At 44.7% G+C, this 17746-nt stretch overlaps 1 protein-coding gene across 1 annotated transcript in view; it reads left to right on the top strand.

Moving 5' to 3' along the window:
* The window catches only part of hipk2.S (homeodomain interacting protein kinase 2 S homeolog), a 46685-nt gene extending 29159 nt beyond the window's left edge, over positions 1–17526 (top strand). The window contains exons 3-16 of the mRNA XM_041589020.1: positions 3090–3213; positions 4107–4226; positions 4583–4669; positions 5211–5395; positions 7157–7319; positions 8957–9083; positions 9183–9304; positions 10510–10652; positions 10763–10924; positions 11630–11911; positions 13802–13954; positions 14043–14110; positions 14917–15071; positions 15946–17526. Of these exons, the coding sequence (XP_041444954.1) occupies positions 3090–3213; positions 4107–4226; positions 4583–4669; positions 5211–5395; positions 7157–7319; positions 8957–9083; positions 9183–9304; positions 10510–10652; positions 10763–10924; positions 11630–11911; positions 13802–13954; positions 14043–14110; positions 14917–15071; positions 15946–16386 (2332 nt within the window). The 3' untranslated portion in view covers positions 16387–17526. The remainder of the gene's footprint in view (positions 1–3089; positions 3214–4106; positions 4227–4582; positions 4670–5210; positions 5396–7156; positions 7320–8956; positions 9084–9182; positions 9305–10509; positions 10653–10762; positions 10925–11629; positions 11912–13801; positions 13955–14042; positions 14111–14916; positions 15072–15945) is intronic.
* Positions 17527–17746: the final 220 nt, after the last annotated feature.

Genomic DNA, 17746 nt, shown 5'->3' with positions numbered 1-17746 from the left:
CTTCCCCTTGAAACACATTTCAAGATGATTTTTTTCTCTCTTCTCCCTCATGCTGTGCCGGGGCTCGGATGGGGTGGGTTCTCTCCCTGTCGCTTCTCCTTCACATACGCTGAATAATGGGCCTGGCACAGCAGGAGCCCCAGCTCTGGGCAATGCACGTATTCGCACTGGCGTAGGCTTTCTACTTATAAATAGCAGCAGTGTGAGCAAAACCTGAGCCCCCGGCAGACAGTATGTGCCGTTATTATCAGGCAGCAGCAATAGGTTGGGTTGTACTGGGTGGGAGCTGCTGCTGGGGGAACTTTGCTTGGCACGGGGGCATCAGGAGGAGGGTAAATCTTTATTTCCATTACGGATGCACCAAATCCAGGATTCGGTGCGGGATTTGACCTTTTTCAGCAGGATTCGCATTCGGCTGAATCCTTCTGCCAAGCCGAACCAAATCCAAATTTGCATATGCAAATTATGGGCGGGGAGGGAAATCACGTGACTTTTTGGCATAAAACAAGGAAGTAAAAAAAGTTTTTCCCTTCCCACCTCTTATTTGCAAATGTAAATTAGGATTCGGTTCGGTATTCAGCCGAATCTTTCGCAAAGCATTCGGCCGAATCCAAAATAGTGGATTTGGTGCATCCCTAATTTCCATGTAGATCTGACTTACTTGCCCCATGTGGGGTCACACAACATTTGAAAATCTGACACTAAGGCTGTTGGAACACTGGCATTATGTTGGGTGAGGGATCTGTATTTATTAGGCATGCACCGAATCCACTTTTTTGGATTCGGCCGAACCCCCGAATCCTTCGTGAAAGATTCGGCCGAATACCGAACCAAATCCGAACCCTAATTTGCATATGCAAATTAGGGGTGGGAAGGGGAAAACATTTTTTACTTCCTTGTTTTCTGACAAAAAGTCACGCAATTTCCCTCCCGCCCCTAATTTGCATATGCAATTTAGGATTCGGTTCGGCTGGGCAGAAGGATTCGGCCGAATCCGAATCCTGCTGAAAAAGGCCGAATCCTGGCCGAATCCCGAACTGAATCCTGGATTCGGTGCATCCCTAGTATTTATGTGGGGCGTAAAGTTTGGGGTCTGTAGTTATGTAGGGTGTAGAGTCGGGTATCTATAGTTTGGGTGGGTTTAGGATCAGGGACCTGTTTATCTTAAGGGAAGAGACACACGCTGCTATTTGGGGAGATTAGTCGCCCAGCGACAAACCGCTTCTTCTTCGGGCGACTCTCCCCGAACTGCCTTCCCACCGGCTAGAATGTAAATTGTCAGCGGGATTGCACTCGAATCACATAGGCTTTCCGAAGATGCGTGAGGCAACTTTTGGCGACTTCGGAAAACTAATCGATTTACATTCTAGCCGAGGGGAAGGCAGTTCGGGAAGTTCAGTCGCCCGAAGAAGAAGCGGTTTGTTGCCGGGCGACTAATCTCCCGAAATAGAATGACTAATTATAATCAACTTTTCAATTGCCCATCATTATTTATTTTTTATAGTTTTTGAATTATTTGCCACCGTCTGACTCTTTCAAAAGGGGGGGGGGTCACTGACCCCATCTATAAAACAAAAGCTGTGTAAGGCTACAAATATATTGTTGTTGCTACTTTTTAATTACTCGTCTGTTCAGGCCTCTCCTATTCACATTCCAGTCTTTTATTTAAATCAACGCAGGGTAACCAGGGTAATTTGGACCCTAGCAACCAGATGGCCGGCATTACAAACTGGAGAGCTGCTGAATAAAAAGCTAAATAACTCCAATAAAACCACAAATAATTAAAAAGCAAATTGTCTATGAATATCGCTCTCTACATCCTACTACAAGTTATTTTAAAGGTGAACAACCCATTTAAGTGTAGGTTTGGGGGATCTATGGATTGCCAGTCTGGGCCTAGTTATGGACCTGTAGTTATTCTGGGAGTATAATTACTCTGATTACACTGAGTTTAGGGTTAGGGATATGTGCTTTATGTTTGGTGTAGGGTTAGGGATTGGTACCATTAGGGATGGGGGTCTGTACATATATTTGGTAGGGATGCACCGAATCCACTATTTTGAATTCGACTGAACCCCCGAATCCTTCGCGAAAGATTCGGCCGAGTAACGAACCAAATCCTAATTTGCATATGCAAATTAGGGGTGGGAAGGGGAAAGTATTTTTAACTTCCTTGTTTTGTGACAAAAAGTCATGTGATTTCCCTCCTCGCCCTTAATTTGCATATGCAGGAGGATTGGTTATGAATCCGAATCCTAATATTTCGTGTAGGGTTAGAAATCTGTGTATGTTGTGTATAAGGGTTCTGGGCTTATATTAAATGTGTGAATATTCTATTAGTAATATAGATAGCTTAAAATATGTCCATTTATTGCACAGAAGGTCGTTAAAGGGAACGTTTTGCTGTGGTGGGAGGGGGTCAGGGTGCAGGATCACCTAATTGTAGGTTTTTGGAGAGGAGCTGATTTCAGGGTGGGGAAGATCAATATGCACTTGTACATGCAGAATTTTGGGGTGATCGTGCTTGTCATAGGGTTGGGTAGGTGACATTGTGCTTATGGTGGGTGCACACAGTGGGTGCTCAAGCTGAATACAGGATGGAACAGAGGGGGTAAAGGACATGGGTATTTTCTAGTGATGGGTGCAGGCTTGGCTTGGGTGCAATGAGGCTGCTTGTGGCGTATGTTTGGGGAATGGCTGGAGCGCTGCTAATGATAACTCGGAGAGATCCAGATGGAAGAGAGAAGAGATTTGCATACTAATAAGATTGTGGTTGGTCAGGACTGAAGCCTCATTTAGTAACAGTGCAAATAGGGGCGGAGGTGTCCGAGAGTCTCCTGTTCTTCTGCTCAGTCCCCCGGGTGCTGTTGAGCTGAGCTGGCTTAACCCTTTCCTGTCCAGCTATATAGTACTTAGCTCTCAGCAGATCTGGTTGCACTTATTCCAAGTAAATAAACACTTACCTACATTGATTTCCTTTTTATTTGCCTTTTATTTCCTTGTGGTTCACATACAGGCCCCTCGCCCCTTATCTCCATTAAATAATGTGAAATAGTTCTCACAGCCGCCTTTTTATTCCCCTCCTACAGGGCTCCTGAGATTATCTTAGGGTTACCTTTCTGCGAAGCCATCGACATGTGGTCTTTGGGGTGCGTGATAGCCGAGTTATTCTTGGGGTGGCCTTTGTACCCCGGAGCATCGGAATATGACCAGGTATGTGAGCAGAAATCCAGTGCTTTTATATATTGTTTTTTTTTTTTAAGAAACAAAAATGTTACTATTTGGAAAGGAGTGGGAGCAAATATCTGACCGATTAAATAAATAACTGCTGATTGGTTGCTATAGGTTACAAGACCTGGTTTATATAATGACTTGAACCATTTTATTAGACGTATGGCAAGCGAATTCCAAACATGAGCACAGTTCGCCCCAGACAGGCCTACTTTGGCTAGTACTTTGGCTAGTAAGGGATCTACACATTGCTCCAGTTTGCACATAGCAGTGTAAATTCTGCACCCCTTAGGGCCCATACACTTTTCAGTTGTATCTGGTGCAATGTCTATGATTATACATAGGGCTCCCCTCTATCTTGGGAACCTGGCACTCCCTAAACTGCCTGCCTTCGGTTAGGGGGTGTTCCATGTGACCCAACCACCAGCCTCAGGGGACCCCACATCTGCAAAGTCATCTCTACGCCGGGCGCACAATCGCTGCCAGTGTCTGATAGCCGGTTTAGGAGGGAGTACAGGCAGTGAGTCTGGGCTCGTAGGGCCCAAAAGAGCCTGGGACAACTGGGTTTTTTCCCGGTGTCCTGTCGGACCAGTCCGACCCCAGACTTATTGCACTCAAAGTCGCTAATGCTAAATGCAAAAAATCCAGAGGTTGCCCCATGTATAGTAATTGAGGGCCAAAATACAGTCCTGGGTGACGAGCACAGAGCAGTAGGGTGCAAAATGTTCATTCTTCTCACCCTGGAGCAAAGTGAATGCAGCCGGCTTTAGTACAGGTGGGTAAGTGGGTGCAGCCTGAGGCTTATACACAGCACTACTTTCTCCAGGACTTTTGTTGCTCTTCCAACTATGACATTTGCCCGTCTCTCCCCCCAGATCCGCTACATCTCCCAAACACAGGGTTTGCCTGCGGAATACTTATTGAGCTCCGGTACCAAGACCACTCGTTTCTTCAACAGGGATGGCGACTCCCCGTACCCACTGTGGAGTCTCAAGGTGAGTAGCAGACCCAACGCTCAAGCTCCCAGCATTCTCATCCCAACTGTCCGTATTCCTTTAATTCCTACCCAGATCCGCAGCTTCCGGAGTGGTACAACCTCCTCTTTTATAGGTTTATTTTATTTATTTTTTCCCTACGGGTCGTTAATAATTTCTAACACGCAGAGGGAAAACATATCCCAGTGCGGGGCAATTGAACGGTACATCTCTTGCTGTAGTTCAACTCCAACTCCCATATCCCTCTCCCTATTGGGATTGTGTGCAAAACAACAATGTTTCAAGTAACTGCAACTGTTGCATCAAGATTGACAAGCGATTGAATCTTATCACGTTCTCTTTTCCCCCTCACGCAGACCCCCGAAGGCCATGAGAACGAGACTGGCATTAAATCGAAAGAAGCCAGAAAGTACATCTTCAACTGCTTAGATGATATGGCACAGGTACCAGCAACATATTCCAGTGGCAAAACTGCTGTTCCTGCACGTAGGGATTTCTGTGTCATTCCCTGAAATGAGCTTTATGAAGGAGTCGGTAGGAAAGTTATGCATTTCGCATAGGGCTCCATATACCCATCTCTGTGCAGCTCGTGCTGTGTCCCCTTTCAGTGCCTTTACCCATCTTTATTTTTAAATTTGATTTTAAAATAGCGCATTTTATGAAGAAATAAGACAATCGTCTCTTTAATGGATTTTAATCTCCTCCATTTGATTTTAGTGCGTATAATTAAAGTTACATTTTCACTTCGCTGCATTCCAACCCCGGTATGTCGCATTCCTTTTTATGACTGCGTATCGGGTTGCTGCTCTGTTTCTACGTGCAGAGGCTTGGTTCAGGGTTCGAATCCCTCTGCATATCATACAAAAAGTCATTTGTATGATTAACTTCCCCTTTAGCTTTTATTGGTTAACTTCCCCCTTGGAAAGGAGAATAAAGCCAACCTTGTGTTTTGATTGGGTCGCTGATTTCCTTGCAATCTTCCAGGTGAACATGGCGTCGGATCTGGAGGGGAGTGACATGCTGGTTGAGAAAGCGGACAGGCGGGAGTTTATTGACCTCCTGAAGAAGATGCTGACGATCGACGCAGATAAGAGGATAACCCCGATCGAGACCCTGAACCATCCCTTTGTCACCATGACGCACCTCTTGGATTTCCCACATAGTTCACAGTATGAAATGTTCCTCATGGCCTGGATTGGGGGACAGGGGAGGGGATTGGGAATGGGGATAGAGATAAAATTTTGCAAAAATCCTTGCAAAATGGCACTGCTGCAAAAGCTCTGTCCGCATTCATTGCTCCCCCTCTTGGTCAGGCATGATACAATGGGCCAGTTGATTTTGGCGAATCTTAGAGCGGACTACTTTATTTCTAAGTGGGGCTGCATATTTGCTGAGAGATAGAGCAGCATATGAGGGGTGAACAACTTTTTTTTTAGAGTTTATTATAAATGAAGATTTGCAACGCCTCCTGCTTGAGTATATTAAGTTTGCACGCACTCCTGCAGAACGCCTTTTCAACTGCCAGCTCCAAATAAACCCAAGAGCCAATTGTTAGATTTCTTAAACTGGCCATAGACGTGCAGATTTTAGCCTTGTCCGACAAACGATCGGACGTCGCAATCTTCTGACCTGCCACTAACTATTCAGATTAAATAGACAAGTAAAAGAACAAATCAGACGATGTTCGACAGATAGAAGTGACAGTCACCCATTGATATGGTCAGAAAAGCGTCATGCAGAGAAATTATCGTTATCCGACAAAATCTTCTTACATGTCCGATCGACTAAACGACCGATCGACATGGTACGAAAAATGTTGGGACGATCGCCACGTGGTACGAAAATCGGACGAACCTTAGATTTGTATGACTTTATCTTTGCGTCTATGCACGTAGAAAAATCACTGGCACACAGGAATTCAGTTAGCAGGGCAAGCCCTTGCAATTTTATCAATGCAGTGCTTGGCTGGGTGGTTGCCGATTCCCCTACCACCGAGCACCAGTACACGCTGCTTGGGTTTTGTGAGGTGTGCGGTCTCTCCAATTGGCTTGGATCTTTGCGTCTATGGCCAGCTTTAGGGTCAGACTCAGACCTGAAGGAGTCTATGGCAGGAGAATGGCAACAAGAGAGAGCGAGTTGCTGTTTTTCTATGTTTGAATGCTTTTTTTTTAAGTTCATGTTAAACAGGTGGTTCACCTTTAAGTTAACTTATCGTATGTTATAGAATGGGCAGTTCTACAAAACGTTTCAATTGGTCTTTATTATTTAACTTTTAAAGTTATTTGCCTACTTCTTCTGACTCTTTCCATTTGCCTACTTCTTCTGACTCTTTTTCATGGACCCCATCTAAAGAACAAATGCTCTGTAAGGCTACACATTTATTGTTATTGCTACTTTTTATTACTCCTCTTTCTATTCAGGCCTCTCCTATTCATTTTTCAGTCTCTTATGCAAATCAGTGCATGGTTGCTAGGGGAATTTGGACCCTACCAACCAGACGGCTGGTTGAGCTGCTGAATAAAAAGCCAAATAACAAAAATGAAAAACCATTTTTACATCATACTGACCCTCTCTACATCAACAGTTAATTTAAAGGTGAACGCCTCTTTAAGTCAGGGGTACAATGTATAGCACCTGAATAAAAACAGAAGTCTGTAGGTGGCAAGAGCTCGGCAGACTGGAGGGTCTGTCTCTTGGGCGGAAGGTTTACCGCATCGTTCTTCAAATTTGTGACTATTCATTTCTTCCTCATGTGATCTCATTGGCATCCATTAACGGTGTGTATCTCTCTCTCTCTCTCTCTTTCCTCCCCCATCGTTTGCTTTTCATTCCTCTCCATCTCTCGTCGGACTTGTGTTCTCCTCCAACTGTCTGGGCCGCGTTCCTGCCCTCCTTCTCCTCTTGCTCTGCCTCTTTCCTCCCTCGTGCAGCGTCAAGTCGTGTTTCCAGAACATGGAGATCTGTAAGCGGCGGGTGAATCTGTACGACACTGTGAACCACAGCAAAACCCCCTTCATCACTCACGTTGCCCCGAGTACGTCCACCAACCTCACTATGACCTTCAGCAACCAGCTCAACACTGTGCACAGTCAGGTAGGGAATGGCCTGAAATGGGCAGACTTTGAACATATTTCCTAAGGAGGTTTTCATGAGCAGAGGAGACGTCTTCCCCCTCAGGCAATGGCGGCTCCTCTATTCAGCGTATACTTACCGCCGGGAAATGAACATGTCCTCACACACAAACAAACAAAGAACAGACATACCTGCTAGGTGACCTCAGCCAATGAACGGGCAGGGCAGTGTCTTTTCCACTTCCTGTTAAGGGTTAGAGCCTGCGTTACTTCCTGTCAGGTGATCAGGAAGTGTCTCTCAGAACAGCACAAGATGGTGGCTTTGTTATTCTATTAGACACACAGTGTTAAAACTATAACAACTGGGAAATAATAAATACAAACAAATTGCAGCCTAACTCCGCTGTTACGGCTCAGGCAGAAGGAATAAACCGGGCGTAATTTTTAGGGATGTACCGAATCCAGGATTCTGCCTTTTTCAGCAGGATTCGTATTTGGCCAAATCCTTCTGCCCAGCTGAACCAAATCCTAATTTACATATGCAAATTAGGAGCAGGGAGGGAAATTGTGGGATTTTTTGTCACAAAACAAGGAAGTAAAAAATGTGTTCCCCTTCCCACCCCTAATTTGCATATGAAAATTAGGATTCGGTTCGAATCTTTCGCCAAGGATTGGGGGGCTCGGCCAAATCCAAAACAGTGGATTCGGTGCATCCCTAGTAATTGTACTAGGTTGATTTGGATCTGACAGAATGGTTGCACGCAGGGTGCAGGGAAGGGAAGCAGGTGATTTCTAGGACCCTCGAAGTTCACTGTTGGGTAGTTGCATCACTGGGGAAGTGCAGTCTTCCCCTTTTATTTTCAAACGCATCAGTTAATAGTGCTGCTTCAACAGAATTCCATTTTTCAAAAGAGCAAACTGATTTTTTTTTATATTTCATTTTGAAATATGACATGGGGCAAGACATATTGTCAGTTTCCCGGCTGCCCCAAGTCATGTGCCTTGTGATCTGATAAAATTCAATCACTCTTTACTGCTGTACTGCAAGTTGGAGTGATATCAACCCCTCCTTTTCCCCCCCAGCAGAACAATGGGAAGGTAACCAGATAGCAGCTCCCTAACACAAGATAAACCTGGCTGGTAGATCTAAGAACAGCGCTCAATAGTAAAATCCAGGTCCCACTGAGACACATTCAGTTACATTGAGTAGGAGAAACAACAGCCTGCCAGAAAGCAGTTCCATCCTAAAGTGCTGGCTCTTTCTGAAAGCACATGACCAGGCAAAATGACCTGAGATGCACCTACACACCAATATTACAACTAAATACACTTGCTGGTTCAGGAATGACATTTTATATTGTACAGTGAATTATTTGCAGTGAAAACAGTGTAATTTAGAAATAAAAATGACACCATAAAAATCATGTTATTGTTAAGTCCCCTTAATGCGGCGCAGGCAATTGTGCATTCTGTTTGAACTGGATAAAAAAATGGTTTTACACTACACTTGGCTGACTGCGTTCGAGCAGGTCGTTCTGTAGCTGTTTGGGGAAGACACCCTGCCATGTTTCTCCCATCATGCTTTGCAACCCAGGCCGTTCTCTTTCTATCTGCAAATCTTTCTATCCTGCTAACCTTCACTGCTTCAATATTTTCTAGCCTACGGCTGCATCCATGGCGGCGGTGGCCCAGAGGAGCATGCCTCTTCAGACCGGAACTGCCCAAATATGTGCCCGAGCGGACCCCTTCCAACAGGCTCTCATCGTGTGCCCGCCGGCATTCCAGGGTAAGCTCTTTCACTGACCTTTCATTATAAGTGTTTTTATGGGACATCAGCTGTCTCAGGGGGGTATGTGTGATATAACATTCCATCTCCCGCTCTCAGGCCTCCAGACCACTCCTTCCAAGCTTGGCGGGTACGCGGTGCGAATGGAAAACACTGTGCCGCTGGTCACTCAAACGGCTGGTGCTCAGGCTCTGCAGATCCAGCCTGGGCTCCTGACACAGGTACAAGCTGGGGTGGAAAGAAGTGGGGGACTTGGGGCAGCTCCCACCTGTAGGCAACTGTATAAATATATATGTATGGAGGTATGGGACCTGTTATCCAGAATGCTCAGGACCTGGGGTTTCCAGATTATGGTAATTTGGATCTTCATACATTAAGTCTACTAGAAAATCATATAAACATTAAATAAACCCAATAGTCTGGTTTTGCTTCCAATAAGGATTAATTATATTTTAGTTGGGATCAAGTACAAGCGACTGTTTTATTATTACACAGAAAAAGGAGATCATTTTTTACAATTTGGATTATTTGGCTAATATGGAGCCTATGGGAGATGGACTTTCAGTAATTTGGATCTTCATACCTTCAGTCTACTAGAATATCATATAAACAATAAATAAACCCAATAGGCTGGTTTTGTTTCCAATAAGGATTAATTATATCTTTAGTTGGGATCAAGTACAAGCTACTGTTGTATTATTACTAGGGATGCACTGAATCCACTATTTTGGATTCGGCCGAACTCCCGAATCCTTCGCGAAAGATTCGGCGCAGTACTGAACCAAATCCAAATTTGCATATGCAAATTAGGGGTGGGAAAGGGAAAAAAATGACTTTCTTATTTTGTGACAAAAAGTCACTCCATTTCCCTTCCCGCCCCTAATTTGCAAATGCAAATTCGGATTTGGTTCGGCCGGGCCGAAGGATTCAGCTGAATGCAAATCCTGCTGAAAAAAAAGACAAATCCTGGCCAAATCCCGAACCGAATCCTGGATTCAGTGCATCCCTATTAATTACTACCTTGTGATTAGTTGCAATGTGCAACTATGGGAAGTTTTTTTCTTCCTTGTTTTGTGACAAAAAAAAATCACACTATTTCCCTCCCCGTCCCTAATTTGCATATGCATATTAGATTCGGTTCGGCCGGGAAGAAGCATTTGCCCGAATCCTGCTGAAAAAGGCCGTATCCCGCACCAAATCCTGGGTTCGGTGCAACCCAAATTATTACACAGAAAAAGGAAATCATTTTGAAAAATTTGGATTTTTTTTTTTGGATAAAGTGGAATCTATAGAAGACGGCCTTTCCGTAATTCGGAGCTTTCTGGATAACGGATCCCATACCTGTCTTGATAGCGCATTATGGTTAGGTCCTACCAATGTGTATATGTGTGATTTGGATCTGACAGTTTATTGTTTCCTCCAACAGCAGGCTTGGCCCAGTGGCACGCAGCAGATCCTTCTTCCACCGGCCTGGCAACAACTCGCAGGTGTGGCCACTCATACGTCAGTTCAGCATGCCACAGTCATCCCAGACAGCATGGCAAGCGCCCAGCAGTTGGCTGACTGGAGGTAAGTCCTGGGCAACATTATTAGTGTTGGTGAATGATATTGGGCACCACTTATTTACTGGGTGCAACATGTTATCCCTATAGAACCTGATACGTAATTGTTTCTTTTAGGAATACCCACTACAATCCCATCATGCAGCAGCCGACTCTCCTCGCCGGTCACATGACCCTGCCTTCTGCGCAGCCGCTGAATGTGGGCGTGGCTCACGTCATGAGGCAACAGCCGACCAGTTCATCCTCCTCGTCACGCAAGAAGCATCACTCCTCAGCCAGGTTCGTCCCCTATTAGTATCCGGGTTGTATCTCAGAAATAAATCCTGGCGTTGCTGCTTTAAAGGAGAACTAAACCCTAAAAATGAATATGGCTAAAAACGTTATATTTTATATAGTGAACTTATTGCACGAGGCTAAAGTTTGAGCTTGTCAATAGCAGCAATGATCCAGGACTTCAAACTTGTCACAGGGGGTCACCATCTTGGAAAGTGTCTGTGACACTCACATGCTCAGTGGGCTCTGATTGGCTGTTGAGAAGCTAAGCTTAGGGCTCGTCACTAATTATCCAGCAGAAAATGAGCTTCCCTGGCTGTAATATAAGCTGATGCTACAAGTTTGCTGATTATTCAATTCTGATGCTAATTGCACTGGTTTCTGTGCTGCCATGTAGTAATTATGTGTATTAATTACTAATCAGCCTTATATTGTGACATTTCTATTCTATGTGTACTGTATATTGTGAGTGGCTCCCTAAGCTCAGTAAGTGACAGCAGCACAGAGCATGTACAGTGAATCAGCAGGAAAGAAGATGGGGAGCTACTGGGGCATCTTTGGAGACACAGATCTTTACTGCTAAAGGGCTGTGGTTGCCTTGGGCTGGTACAGAAGTACAAAACATCATGTACAACATTTCTACCTACTTCTTTAGTTAGGCTTTAGTTCTCCTTTAAATCCAGTTCATATTTTCCCTTTATTCTCCTGCAGGAATGTTTCTGCCTATGAGGTGACCTCCTCTCAGTCGGTGAACTCCCCCCAGCGATCGAAACGGGCGAAAGAAAACACCCCACCTCGCTGCTCTGTGCCCCAGAACACTGCTCCCTGTGTCCCCTCTATCACCTGTGGATGGGGGGAAAGTGCCGTGGGAGGGCCCCACAAGCAGCAGCGTCAGACAATCATCATTCCTGACACACCCAGTCCGGCTGTGAGCGTTATCACCATCAGCAGTGATACAGATGAGGAGGAAGAGCAGAAGCACGTGGCACCCAGGTGAGCAAAATGTACCCATTTATACCTGTAAAATAGTATTTAAAGGAACAGTAACACCAATAAATGAAAGTGTTTTAAAGGAATGACAATATAATTTAGTGTTGTCCTGCACTGGTATAACTGGTGTGTTTGCTTCAGAAACTCTACTATAGTTTATATAAACAAGCTGCTGTGTAGCCATGGGGACAGCCATTCAAGCACAGGATACACAGTAAATAACTGATAAGTACTACTATAGTTTATATAAACAAGCTGCTGTGTAGCCATGGGGGCAGCCATTCAAGCACAGGATACACAGTAGATAACAGATAAGTACTACTATAGTTTATATAAACAAGCTGCTGTGTAGCCATGGGGGCAGCCATTCAAGCACAGGATACACAGTAGATAACAGATAAGTACTACTATAGTTTATATAAACAAGCTGCTGTGTAGCCATGGGGGCAGCCATTCAAGCACAGGATACACAGTAAATAACAGATAAGTACTACTATAGTTTATATAAACAAGCTGCTGTGTAGCCATGGGGGCAGCCATCCAAGCACAGGATACACAGCAGATAAGCTCTGTAGTATACAATGGGATTCTTCAGACCGTATCTGTTATCTACTGTGTATCCTGTGCTTGAATGGCTGCCCCCATTAAATTCTCTCCTTGCACCCTGTCTCCCAGCTCTCCCTCTTCCTCCGACCCCCGCTGATATATACCATTGAATCCTGATTACCTTCCTATGGTATAACATCCGATGCCCTTCCATCACTCTAAAAAAACTTTGGTTGCCATAACAACATAATGTAATCATTGAAAAATAGCAGATATTTGCCTTCTGTCTTGCTCAGCCTTGTGCTGTCATGGGAATTGGCCTCTTCTGAGCAAGCAGCACCTTTCTCAAATCTTTCCTAAGCAGAAGAACATCAGATCAGCCTCTTTCTTTCTCCTGACAACTTCCTTGACTACTTGGTGGTCAGACTGGTCAGAAACTGACCAGCAGGTGGCGCTGTTGGAACAAAATTCATTCATATTAACAGCACATGTATCCCTTTAATATCTTGGAATAAAAAGAAAATAAATAATGAATGTAAATGACAAAAGTGCTTAGAATAGCACTCTCATCAATTTTACATTCAATTCTTTACTTATCCTTTAAAGGAATACAAACTTCACAGTGCAAACGTAAATCTCGTCAAATTCCCATTCTCCCTTTCTGTTCACTGGTTCTGACTCTTGAAACAATGTAGCGGAAGCCAGTTCTTCTCCAGGTCTGTGAATCCGTTGGCTTCTACTACATTTGTTTGAAAAGTCATCAACCACCAGACAGATGTATTTTTTTGGGGTTTAGGAGCCCTTTATAGAAGTAACTATAGAGGAAGCAGACCCAGTAGTTGCAGGGAGGCCCGGACTGCCCCAGCCGCTCTCTTACCTGCGTTGGACAAGTCAGCACGGGGTCGGAAGTGGGTGGGAGGGCTGGGATGATGGGGGTCAGAGTGTGCCGGGCCCCTCCTGCAAGAATGAGCGTCTGCTGCTAATCCTCCCTGTCTGCGGGGGTAATAGCGGGCCCCTCGTCGTGCATAATATTATGTCTGGCAGCAAATAGAATCACATGCTGCCACCCCCGTCACACTACTTCCGTGGTACATTCTGTTCTCCTGCTCCGATATGGGCCGACGTAAGGGGAAAGGCCTGATCAAATGAACAGAGACAAATAAAAGAGAAGCATGCAGTGAAAATAAAAGGGGTCATAGGAATCGACCTAATCATGGTGCTTCTTTGAACATGTTTGGAAAATTTAAAGGGCCAGTAACACACAAGACATATTGCCGCATTAAAACTACAGTGATCCCCCTGGTAGGGCTTTTGTTAAATTCAGTTTTGTAACCCCTGTCCCTCCAGCCTCCCCAAACAGCGCAGGAACGTAATCAGCTGCATCACGGTCCACGACTCGCCCATCTCTGATTCCTCAAGCAACACCACAGTTATGTTCCGTATACATGGCAGAGTCCACCAGACATATGACAGCCGGGGGACTTACACTTCTCTAGATCAGTGAAGAGCAGATTACATGTCAGGCAGTTATAACCGCTTGCCCAGGCCCCTAACCCACCGATACTTACTATTATCATATCGTGCGCAGCCTCTTAGACCTTCGAGCCAAGCTGAAGGCCCTGAGCAGAATGTTGAAAGAGAAGCAGCTCAGCGTTGGTAGAATTTTTCAGACGCATTTACACTTTTTGTGGGTTGTGTGTATGTGGCTATTATTGATCTAAATGATATCTGTGTCCTTATCTGGTATGACTCCCACCATATGTATATAAAATACAACTTATATCAAGAAAGATATGTTCTTGGGCACTTCAATAAGTATCTACCTATCCTCTCAATAATAGTACTGCTCTAAGGATTGAATTATGGCACCACTGACAGTCCTACCTCTTCCCCGGATAATTGTACTACTATACAACAATTATACACGAGAGCCGATATTCTGAGGCCACACATATAAGACTATACATACATTATCTTGCTACCTAGTCTACTGGGAATCTCCATATCGCCGCACCATATGGTTCCTTCCTCGACATACTTAGCTATATAAGTATAACATGAGAACGGATATTGTATCTAGTGCACACAATATAGAATTCAATTACCATCTAATTACAAGTACATCTGTCTACAGATCAATAATGGACACCAGCTTACAATTTCACCTCCTCCAAAATGTAGTATTTCTAATACATATACACGAGAAGGATATGTATATAGAGCGAACACACAAATAGTCTATAACCCTTCAATAGTATTTCTGGGGTACTAGTCTAAGGGAATTTCACTTATTTGGCACACTTCCTCTCCATATGTATAATTTGAATTAAAATATATTCAGAGAACGCGCAATGCTCTGTGTTGCACATATTCGTATAGATGGGTAAGTTCAAACCAATCAGCAAATTGTGGTATGTTTAAAGGGAGTAAATTTGTTTTATTTGTGCTTAATCTTTACGCAGACACCACCAGCCACCAAATATACAAAGCAAAGTCATTGTCCTCCTCAGTGGCATCTGCCTCTCATTCGTCTGCCAGTTCCGCGGGCACAGTCGCCTATCGGCAATCTCGAGCGCCAGGACACTCCTTCCAGCAGCAGCCGCTCAATCTCAGTCAGGTGAGGAGAAGGAATGGCGGGGCACCTTGGTGTGAAAGCCAATGGGATTCAAGCTGTCCTCAATTCTCCAATTCCAATTCTCCAAACAATACTTTATTATTTGGCTTATAAATTCTAAATGTGTTTAATGTTTGCTTTGGAGATCTCCAGTCTGCTATCCTGCAGCGCCCAAAGCCAGGCTGCTGGGAGTTGGAGCTGGTGGTTTAATACAGCTCAATTTTTTTTGTACATCTGCCAGGAGTGTTTAATATTAACACTCGTCCTGTGTAGCACAAATAGTTGAAGGATAAGTAAACCTTTAAAAGAAGTTTATGTAAAACTGATGAGAGTGCTTTTCTAAACCCTTTTGTCATTTACATTCATTATTTATTTTCTTTCTATTCCAAGATATTAAGGGATACATGTGCTGTTAATATGAATGAATTTTGTTCCAACAGCGCCACCTGCTGGTCAGTTTCTGACCAGTCTGACCACCAAGTAGTCAAGGAAGTTGTCAGGAGAAAGAAAGAGGCTGTTCTGATGTTCTTCTGCTTAGGAAAACAATTAGAAACCTTTCTCAAATCTTTCCTAAGCAGAAGAACATCAGAGCAGCCTCTTTCTTTCTCCTGACAACTTCCTTGACTACTTGGTGGTCAGACTGGTCAGAAACTGACCAGCAGGTGGCGCTGTTGGAACAAAATTCATTCATATTAACAGCACATGTATCCCTGAATATCTTGGAATTAAAAGAAAATAAATAATGAATGTAAATGACAAAAGTGCTTAGACTAGCACTCTCATCAATTTTACATTCACTTTGTTTAAAGGTTTACTTATCCTTTAAGGCTGTACAGTTGGCCAGTGCTTTATAACAGCGCCCTCTCCTTTCTTGCAGGTGTCTCAGCATATCAGCACAGAGCGAACTGGCAGTCACCGGAGGCAGCAAGCCTATATTGCGCCGACCCTCGCCCAGGCACCCTATTCCTTCCCGCACAACAGCCCCAGCCACGGAGCTTTACACCCACATCTGGCTGCCACCGCTCACCTACCGAGCCAACCTCACCTCTACACATACACTGCCCCGGCGGCTCTGGGTTCCAGTGGCACCATCGCTCACTTAGTGGCATCACAAGGCTCTGCGAGACATGCTGCGTATCCTGCCAACATTGTGCCAGTCAGCATGGCAGCACGGCTACTTCCTTCTCCTAGCCTCCACCCAAGCCACTACCAGGCTCAGTTTGCTCACCAGACTTACATCCCTGCCTCCCCAACCTCTACCGTCTACACTGGATACCCTCTGACCCCACCTAAGGTCAATCAGTACCCCTATATCTAGACTCTGGCAAGGGGGGAGGGATAAGGGGAGGTCACCGAGGGCCACCGGCGTGAAGCAGAGTCGATGTCGCAGCCGGGTGCTGGAATATGTTTCTCCACATCCCTTCTATTCAGGAGTTGCATCAGGACCCTCAGAGTTAAATAACAGGGACCCTGTATGAATTATAGATGCCAATTCTGCCCATAGGACTGGAAGCTCCTCCCCCGAGGAGCCAGTGACTGTGTTCCCTTGGGGATGAGACCCCCAAACAGAGACAGGAAACCTCCTCTCACTTCCACTGGATTTAACAACTTGCTGCTCGGTTTCCGGGTGTGTGTGTGTGTCATAGTGAATGTTGCTGGAGCTGCCCCTAAAGGCTCACTAGAAGTTCATGTATTTATTAATCTCCGCCCCCGAGTTACTGAGAACGGGCTTTTTATTTGGTTTGTTTCTGACATAGCGAGAACCTTAGGATCTGATCCAGAGTTTTATAGGTTTTAGGTTTCAACCGTAATTCTAGGGTTTTTTTTGGTTTTATTTAAAATTTTTACAGAGGGAGGGCGTGGCCTTGGGTGTGTCCAAGAGGGCCCAAGTACTTTTATGTTGTGTTTGATAAGCAGACCTCTAATAACTTTACCCCCTCTCCCTCGTTAGGTTTCACGCTCATTTCCCCTCGTTCAGCACTAATTGTCCTTATTTTACTTTTTGGTTTTTTTTAGTGTTGTCAATTTCGTTCTTTTTTTTTTTCGTTATTATTGTAACGTTAACGATTTTATCAGGATAACGGAATGATGTGGGTAGGACGCCTCTTCTCAAGTGTGGGCGTGGACTGTTTTTATTTTTAAAGAGGGATTATGGGATGTCGTGAAAGGGTTTTGAGTAGGAACAGAAGTGACCGGTGGAGCCGACGGCAGAACCGAGGGAGCGGACGAGAGCGAGTCCTCACGTTGGATCCAGGAATAGAACAATATGGCGGAAGGACAGAGACTGTTGCAAGGACTTTATATGGACTAAGCTGCTAACCTCTCACTATTTCAAGTCACTTTAAAGCCTTTGCTAAAAGAATTGTCCCTCCCCCCACACCGTCTGTGCTACAGTGTAGTGCAGTCACATGTACCCTGTTTTATAAGCTTCACCAATAGATCTCTATTTTCTCCGTTATCGTTGCGTTGCACTCGGTAGGCTAGAATTTGTTTCCCGCCCAATCCAAACACATTATGGGCATCATGTGATCTAAAGATATTGGCATGCAACTGTGACGCTCCCCATACGTGTGTTATCCTTGAGCCTCACCCCCACTTCCGCTCATAGTGCCTTAACAACCATTTGATGGTGTTTGGCAGCTTGTGTCCCCGGAATTGTCCTTGTCCCCGGCACTATC

The sequence above is a fragment of the Xenopus laevis genome, chromosome 3S (assembly GCF_017654675.1).
Source record: "Xenopus laevis strain J_2021 chromosome 3S, Xenopus_laevis_v10.1, whole genome shotgun sequence".
Classification (NCBI taxonomy): Eukaryota; Metazoa; Chordata; class Amphibia; order Anura; family Pipidae; genus Xenopus; species Xenopus laevis.
This window is presented reverse-complemented; position numbering and strand designations above follow the sequence as displayed.